The sequence below is a fragment of the Vidua macroura genome, chromosome 12 (genome assembly GCF_024509145.1).
Source record: "Vidua macroura isolate BioBank_ID:100142 chromosome 12, ASM2450914v1, whole genome shotgun sequence".
Classification (NCBI taxonomy): Eukaryota; Metazoa; Chordata; class Aves; order Passeriformes; family Viduidae; genus Vidua; species Vidua macroura.
In genome coordinates, this window is record NC_071582.1 from 12189653 (window position 1) to 12198804 (window position 9152).

Genomic DNA, 9152 nt, shown 5'->3' on the forward strand with positions numbered 1-9152 from the left:
CGGACACCGGCCCGGTTCCGCCGTGAGGAGCTGCGCTGGGGCCGAGACCGGCCGTGGCTCCCCGTGAGGGCGCGCGAGGCTCCTGAGGGAGCGGCGGGGCGGGAAGGCCGCGAGCGTGGGAGGTGCGCGGGGCGCCCCCTGCCGTTGTCCCGGGCGCAGCGCGGCCGCCCCGCGAGCATCGCTGCGGTCAAGGTCACGGCGTGTCCTCGGCCGGGCCGGAGCCTCGGGAGGCCCGAGGGACACCGAGGGATTCTCTTCTGTAGCCCTCTCGAAATGAGGGCAACTCCTGCTTTTCCTGCTTCCTCCATATACTTGGCCGTCATGTTTGCTCCTCTGCTGTGCCTGAGGAACTCTACCTTTTCTTGTTAAGGCTTTTTTTTCCCTTCTGTGAAGAAGGGGAATTTATGATCTTAGCTTTTTTTTAGTAACATTAAATTTCATAATTTACAAGCCACTTATCCGTTCAACATGTTTACATTATTGGTGGTGGGTGTGTTGCCAACCATTTGCTTGCTTTTCATTATTTTTACTGGTTTTTTCTGGTAAGCCTGCAAGCAAACCTTAGTTGATTTCTTTTGCAGTTGTTTTTAACTTCCAAGCAGAATACATACTTTGGTCTCTTGGCTTTTCTTCTTATTTGATGGGGAACAGACATTTAGTTGAAAATAAATTTTTTATTTTCAAGGTTAAGGTAATTTAGCTAATTTTTACTTTCAAACAGAGGAGCTGCCTTTGTGGTTTGGGGGTTTTTATGTGTGAGGGGGGTTTCTGGTTTTTGTTGGTTTTTTTTTTTTTTTGTTGTTTTTTTTTTTTTTTTTTTTGGTTGGTTGGTTTGGTTTTGAAGAGTTATTTTTAAAATATATGTGCCTATTAGCTTTGGAAAGAAGGATGTCCTCATAGAGTACACCCCAATTTCTTAGGTTAAAAATCCTACACACCTAGATTATTGAAGGGCTCAGGTAAAACCTTATTCTCAGCTTTCTGTGAAGCTCCAGGATGGTAGACCAATATATACATTTAAGATACATAGTAGCATTATTATCTAGTTTGAGGAATGCATCGCTGTGATCTGTACATACACTGGTAAAATCAGGATGCTACTTCTAAGCAGCTAAACTCACTCTACAGCAGATTTAGCTATTTTGGCCCCAAGGTTCTTGCAAAGTCTTAATAATTGTTTTGTACTCCTCACCTTTTAACCAAGCAAGATGCACTCTCCAAGTTTCATGCTCAAAGCTAATACAAGTTTTGCTGTCTTTTGCTACACCTTGTCATTCAGATATGTAAACACACAACTGAGGATTTGAACATGATGTTGATGTCAAATGAGCAAAGGAGGGATAATGAACAAATTAGAAGCATGGTGCTTATTAGAAAGGCATTTAGGCTGAAATACACTGCTCCTTGCATGGACTTGACAGAGCTGGAATGAAAATGACAACAAGTGGGCCCAGCAGTGTTCCCAGTTTAACGCTGAGCTGGGCAGGGGGCTGGCAGCCCGTGACAATACTCACTAACTGTACCCTCATTGTCCTGCACTAACAGCTCGAGGCAAGGATTTTGCATGATCTGACCTTGAGTCTAAAGGCCAATTGGGAAGAATAATTATGTTTAGTGATGTTATTTATCAACATTACCAAGTGTCTCCCTTGTCTATGCAAAGATTCAGGTTTTTGGTTCTCTTGGTTTGATTCAGGCCAATATTTTCCATTGATATTTTGTAAGCAAAATACAAGAAGACTTTGAATACTTCTTAATACACAGCAGTGGTAGAAGAAATTGATTGTTACACTCAGAGAAGTTTATCTCAGCATTCCCAAAGCTCTGGGGCGCTTTAAGGCCCCGGGCTCCAGCAGGGCTGTGCATCCTGCCAGCACATCCAGCATCCGTGTCTGCGCGTGCTAGCCATTCCCAGGCCCTTTGTCTCCTCGCCTGGATGATACTGCTGCCATGGTGAAAAACAGAGAGAAAGAACAACAGGATATTGTCCCGTTCTGGTCTGGGTGCCAACTGTGACAAAATGTTGTTTTCTCCTTGCTTCAGAGATTCTTGTTGGCTTTTACTTGTCTTGGGTGAGCCTGGAAACATTAAGATGTTTTTGAAATTCGTCTAGTTAGTGTGGAAACCTTGAGTCTCCGGGAGCAAGGTGGTGTCCCATGCCCTGACACAAACATTCCTGTCCTGGGGGATGATTCTCTGAGTCATGCAGAGGAAAAGAAGCGTTCTGATGTAAAAGACAACAGGAAGGCGTTCAGCACGCTGTGTGCCAGCAGGACACCTGCAGAGCTGCCGCAGGGGTGGAAGTGAGCCACAGGCTGCATGGGGAGCGCTGAGAAAACTGCACGGCTGCACAAATCTGACGCCAAAGCAGGGCTCTATTTTTGGTCTCCGCTCTGCGTTCCTGACACCTGTAGGGACGCGTGAAGTGCACAGGAGACTTGTGCAGCACCTCCCGGAGCGGAGGAGCCGCCGCAGGGCATGGGAGCGCAGCGGAGCGTTCTTGCTTAGCCAACAGGACTAATTATAACCCAGGAATATGAACTGTAAATGTGCTGAAGCTGCCAAGACGGGAGCCGGGTGTGTGCCAGCGCTTGAATGAGGACACACCATCCTGTCAGGACTCTCCGGGAGCAGCAGGCAGCGCCGAGGTACGCACGGAGCCCCACGGAGGGAGATGGACGCGCGGGGGTACGGCAGGAGGACGGTAGGCGTCCAGCTGTTGCTTTGGGAAGGGCATGGTGTCGCACCAGTCGGGCTGCTCTCCGAATAGGTGATCTCTGTGCGGTGACACACTTAAGAAAACCTTAGCTTTGATGTGGTCTCATTAACATGCAACAAACCCAAAAAATCCATGACTAATGTGAAGTGCTGGCAAAAGCTTTGACTTCTGTATGCTTTTATAGTTGTGTGGAGCACTGTCCCTCCCTGTGGTGATAAAGACCATTGTGAGGGCATGAGGTGAAAAATTATAATTGAGGCAGATAACGAGTTGTATTAAAACCACCTAGGACAAACTGGAATAATATAAGACATTCTGCAGAAATGTCTCATATAGACTCCTTAAAACAAAGGGGCAGACATAACAAATGCTTGAAAGATAAATTGCAGAAATTTAAGAAATCTGCTTGAAGTGAGACATGATGAAATGTTAGAAAACCACAAAGGTGAAAGAAATAGATGTGCTAATTACATAATTGTGGGACTACATAAGAAATGCCTATGAAGGAGGAAATTCCTGTGAAGCTTATACTGGTTTGTTGTGAAAGCTTTAGTGGGGGTTCAGAAAGACTGAATTGAAGAAACTATACTGTTTAACTTCTGTTAAGCTGTAAGTTTCAAAAAAATAACAACATTTTCTTTAAATGAACATGTTGTGATAATGTTTTAATGATCTGGGGTATGGAAAATTTGATAGCAAAGGCTACTCTATAACTCAAGGTTTGCTATGAAGAAAGATACATTTTAAAAAAAGAAAAAAGTCAGTAACTACTAAAAGTTAGGTTGTCTCCTAGCTTCGCAGTACTTAGAGTCAGTGAGTTTCCTGGTTGTGTCTCTAGTTCAGGATTGCTCTGTTAATATTTTTATACATTCTGGGAAGCTCTAGACTCTGATGAATGGTTTTCTTGCTGCTATGCAAGGCTCTTCTTTTCTCCTTTAAGGGCTATTTGGAGTTGTAGAAGGCTCTTTGCTTTGAGCTCTTCCCTGTCTAAGTAGAGTAACCATATCATATGTAAGGCCTCAGTTTGTAAATGTTAGCAGCTTCACAGCTGGTTTCTTCAAATCAGTAAATAATTCCTAAGTATTGGTTAGTTTTGTTTAAAACCAGATCACAGACTGTTAAACAGGACTTAATTCTAGCATTTATTTTATCACATTTCTATAAAGAGCTTCCAATACTCTCTGTGAGTAAATATGCAGAGTTCTTAACCCTGATTTCTGATGTGAACATAGTAATTTTAAATTGATGCTTCTCTCCTCTACAGGTATGTTTAAGAATGTAACAATCTTGGTTTAGTCTTAGGAACTGCCTATTGCTCAATAACTGTTACAAAACTTTGATATATTTTAATATAAATTTAAATATTAATCTCTTTGCAGGGATACTTATCAGATGCATTCTGTGATCTCTACCAGTGAACCTGCACAAGCAATTCCTTTCTAAGTTCATCCCGAGGAACTGCACTTGTCCTTGTACCACTCGAACTCCCAGAGAATTACAATTAACAAGACCTTTTTACCTACTGAGAAATATAATGACTGAGTTCCTGGTTTGTTTTAATTGGTGCAATGGTGAACAGCCCCCACCGGTAGGTAGATGCACAACTGCCACCCTTTATTGGATTTGAAATTTTGTTTTCCAGTTACGTGGGAAACACTTTCCTTACTGTTGTTTTGATTAGTTTGGGCAAAGTAATGCAAAAGCTAAAACCAGTCTTGTAAAGATATGTTTGAACTGTTTGTTCTTTGCCAGAAACTTAGACATGTGACTGTTTGCAGTTCTCAGGCCCTGACTTTCCAGCAGTAAAGAAGGCTTTTGCTAGAATTCAATTAGCAGGAATAAAAGTGACTTTCGTAGTGTCTTACTGTGAACAGTCTGAAACTTCAGCCCGCTTGCCATGAGGTGTCATTTGGGGTCAGTCTGGCTATCTATTTTTATCTTGGCTACCTGCTTCTGGCTGAAAGCTGCTGATGTTTTCTGAATGGAGACCTGAGATATCTTATTTTTTCATAGAAGAGGCGCCGGAGACTGGACCGGAATATGATAGGAGAGCCAATGAACTTTGTGCACACCGCGCACGTCGGGGCCAGAGAGATGAGCAGTGACTATTCCTCAGTAAGTGTGCACCTCTGGGAGAAGCACAGATAACCTCTAGAGCAGGTAGCTAATAAAATACTAGATAATTATAGAAGAGAGAAAAATTTTGAGGTTCTTTTTAATCAGTAGTGTAGCATCAGAACAGAACTGTCTTTTGGTTTGTAAACATGAGATACTGTGGGAGATACACTGAGCAGGAAATGCTCATTTCCTCAGTATCTCTCCCATGATGAGAACTTTTTGGATACAGGTTCTATGGAAGCACTTGATACTAGAACCAAATCACCTTGAAGTCAAAGCTGTGCCAGGGTGAGGGATATAAGAATAAGTGGATTTTGTATAGCAAAATGCATCTCAAACATTGACTTAAAATATTATTTAACAGTCCTGGATTTAGTTATTATTTCTCCCTACTACAGTTGGGACTCAGCACTGTAAGCATATGGCCCACCTGCCCTTTCAAATTGATGTCTTTAATAATTGCTCTGGCAACCAGAATTTATAAGATGTGTGTTCTAATAAGCTTTTTTTTCCTAGGCTGTGTCAATTCAGGACCACATGAAGTCTAAAGGTGGCTACACAAATGGCACTTCTGCAACTGTTGAAATATAGGAAACTGAGAGAGAAGGCTGAAATCTGCTCTATCTTGAGAGGACCCCTTGGGCTGGACTGTGCTTTCATATTCTCTAAAACCTTGTTATCATGGAGTAGGGAGAGTACCTGAATTAAAAATAGGTCAGTACAAGCTTTGGTGTTCTTTGCACAATATCTTCTGAAGGAATTATTGTAAATTATCCTTAAAATGGTCTTTCATGGTAGTGTTGTAGTAACAACTGTAATTTGTCACTGCGGATGACTTCCTAGCTGTGTCCCAAAAGCTTCTCAAAGATGACATATAAGATGGGATTGGAAGTCAGTATGAATTGTCTGGGATTTTGGCATCTGTCTTTTTCTCCTCTCAGGAAACACAGAGGATATTTAATTGGAAAGTTTTGCATGATTTCACTTCTTACATGGGCTAAACTGAGTTGCTAAGTACGACCTTGTAGCTGTCAGATAACTTTGGACCTGTTTTTTAGATGCTTTACAACCTAATGCATTAATCTTTGGTATTTTTAAATGCCTTTTGGTAATGAAGGAACTCTAATGTAGGATAGTTAGCTGAGTCTGCAAAACACAGTGAAACTTCTGCCTTGCTGAGATAACACTTTTGTATCTAAAAATGGAGCTGTTGCAAACATTCTGACTCTCAAATGAGACTTAGAGCAAGAGATGTGTCCCTCAGTGACTGGGCTGCCTCCCATCAATGCACACACACTGCTGTGACTGGCAGCTATTACTGCAACACAGCTAATTGTACCTACCAGTTAACTTCCAGTGGTGCTACAATATGCTCACACCTGTGTGTTAGTTTTGCTTGACTACCATTGAATTTTAAATGAAACATGTTTAAGATCCCTCTCTTTGTTACCTCTCTGTAACAGTAACCACACAGGACTTCAAGGGATATCTCGCCTGTCCTTCTGGCTCCTTAATTTCAAGACTCTCTGTTTTATATGAAATTAATCTTTTCTTACATGTGGTGTAAGTGATATGGCCATGTGAAGGACACACATTTAAAGAATATTGTGAAAAGTTGCAGGAGTGTATTAAATGGAAACAGCATTTTGCAGAGTTCCAGCACTTCATAAATATTTAAATAAATATCCATAAATATTTAGACATACTCAAACTACAGTTTATTACTTAGTTCTTATTCATCTTTCTATTAAGTGATATGACAAAACTGCTGAAGCAGAACTGGGTTTTTCTCTTACTCAATCACTGACAATTGTTCCCCAGCTCAAAATTCTGTATGACTACCACTGTAGAAACAGGAAATCTGCTTGCTCTCATGGGATTAACTAATTACAAGTATTTAAATTGCTGCCATATCAGCACAAGTTATGCTGGAAGTCAGCAAACTCTGCCCTTGCTCTCGGCAGAAGATCAGTTATAAACATTTTTCCATTTAAAAAATTATAGCTGGCAATTCTTTTAACTTGTATGATTTATGTTTGTAGTTGTGATACTTCTTAAATCTAGGCTGCTGGCTTTGGTGAATTGTTAGGCTGCCTTTTCTGAGTATACTAGGGAACTTAAAACATGAATGGTAGCTCTGTGTTTCTGTATATGTTCAAAAAAGCAGCTTTCCCCTCCCCCATATTTTATCTTGTAGGTCCAAAAAGGAAGAGGGAGTATCACTTTCTGTAACAGTCAACAGCTGATCATAACATTCTGTAACCACATAAGAGGAATCTAATATCCATATCTTGCTAGTTCTTTACTCTTGAATTAGAATGCACACCAAATTTTAATATATTTTAAAATTAGCATAGGTAACTGTACATTTAGCTTTTTCAAGTCCTTTACATTTCTGTCTTCTAACTTGAGATTTACTCTAACAGCCTAGTTAAGATACAGAGTTTAAAGAAGCTAATTCCTGTATTGTGTTGAGGAAGCAGAAAGTGGCCAAGTTGTTTGAAATAATAGATTCTAATTCATCTGCTATTATACAGAGTTAATGCATTCAGTCATCTATACCTGCCCAGAAAAAGTGGTGATAGGGCAGTTGTCATGAAGAAAACGGGCTGTGTTTTGTTAACGTTGTAAGAAAAGACATTGAACAGGAGTTAGGGTTTCTTGAAGACCCATTCAGTAGATTTAAAAGTAGTGGTATAACTAGAAATAAAGGAGTTGGTGGATATTTCAGTTCTTCTCTCTAAAAATAAATGAACAGAAAATTTGTTATTAAACATTTATTTAGAGAAAAATCCTAGTTTTGATCATGTAAACCAAGCAGCACTATCTGGTGTGAAACTAATCTAATTTAATCAGACTATATAGTATTATATAGGACCATAATAAAGCGCAACATCATTAAAAATAATTGTTTTGCTATTACATTACTTTTAAAAATCTAACAAACATAACACATGTCTTAGGGCTTAGGTATTTTTTGTTCTATATTTAGAAACCTTATGTACCTGTAATCTGTCATGTAACTCAGTATGAGCCTATCTTAGTTATAATAAATATGTTGAACTGGGCACTTGCACTCTTTTCATATTGTGGGAAATCTTGATACTTTCTCTGCACTGAAAACTTGTTGGTTAAGTGGATGGATCAGCATGGCTTGGACTTTTGTTGCACAGAATGAAATTTCTCCACTAGAGAGCACAATTTTACATCAAGTCTTCTCTGTTTTATGCAAGCTCTTACTCCATTGTGGGGTTTGGTGGTTTTTTGAGCTTGACTGAAATAAAATACAGAAATAATACCAATTGATCAAACTTTTTAATCTACATTGTAGGCTGAAGCCTTACATCAAGACAATCAAGAAACATTGCAGCTCTGACATGTTGCTATTTTATGGTTTCTTTTTTTAGTCAGAAGTAAAATAACTTGCAAGTAGAGCAGGATCAACCAGTTTTTCTGTAGTCTGGCAGAGTCTTAGCACTGTTTGCTTCCCTGGGAAAAAGAATTTGGGATGGGGAGGTATTTTCAATTCTTGCTGTCTTATCCCTTGATGTTCCTGCTAGGCTTCACTGACTGTTCCATAATACACCTGTGGTCAGTGTATAGAAAAGGTATTTGTCTTTTTCACAGCCTAATATGTCTTTTTTATCTCCTGCAGAGCAGCTTTATACAATTATAGGGTGTCAATGCTATGCTCCAAGTTGCCTGTGATATGATAACTTGCAACCCACACACATGGTACTATTCCTTTGTATGCTCTTGCCATATTGGACTACCAGGTGCTGTTACAGCTTCCACTCTGTATAGACAAAAAATGTTAAGAGATTAATAAATACCCTTAATCTTACTATGCCAGTTATAATAAGCACAATTCAACAGTGTTAAATTCCATGTTCATGACATTCATTATATGTTACTGGAAAAAGAAACTCCAGTCTGTCAATGAAAGATGATTAAATGGCTGCTCCTGACCATGTTTGGATTTACTTTGCTGTCAGCACTGTGACACTGCCTTGAAAAGCCAACAGTTGAAGATAAGAACAATCTTGTCTGTCTTTCATAATCGCTGTGGAACTACAGGAAGAAAACAGTGGTGTTTTACAGTGGTGCTAAGATATTCTCTGGTGAGTGGGTTCCTGTAAGGTTTCCAGATACTTTGTGGTTAATGCTTGAAATTCAAAATTTTGGTTGCTTACCTATAAAGGTGGAGCCCTGAGTGCCTAAAGAGATGCTGTAAGTGGCTGGTGCCTGGACTTCTACAGATAAACTGTCCTTCCTTCATACACAGTGATGATTTGTCAGTGATTTGACACAGAAG

The 9152-nt window shown here is 40.2% G+C and overlaps 1 protein-coding gene across 2 annotated transcripts; it reads left to right on the top strand.

The window, feature by feature from the left end:
• The first annotated feature begins 1658 nt into the window (after positions 1-1658).
• On the top strand, positions 1659-8805 carry LOC128813507 (CDC42 small effector protein 2-B-like). Of its 2 annotated transcripts, none has more exons than XM_053988701.1 (4): positions 1659-2704; positions 4099-4307; positions 4733-4834; positions 5354-8805. In XM_053988701.1, exons 2-4 carry the CDS (start codon positions 4254-4256, stop codon positions 5426-5428), a joined length of 231 nt encoding a protein of 76 aa, XP_053844676.1. In that variant the 5' UTR covers positions 1659-2704; positions 4099-4253; the 3' UTR covers positions 5429-8805. The 2 variants fall into 2 exon arrangements, with proteins under 2 accessions (XP_053844676.1, XP_053844677.1); XM_053988702.1 differs by having other exon boundaries at positions 1659-2648.
• Positions 8806-9152: the final 347 nt, after the last annotated feature.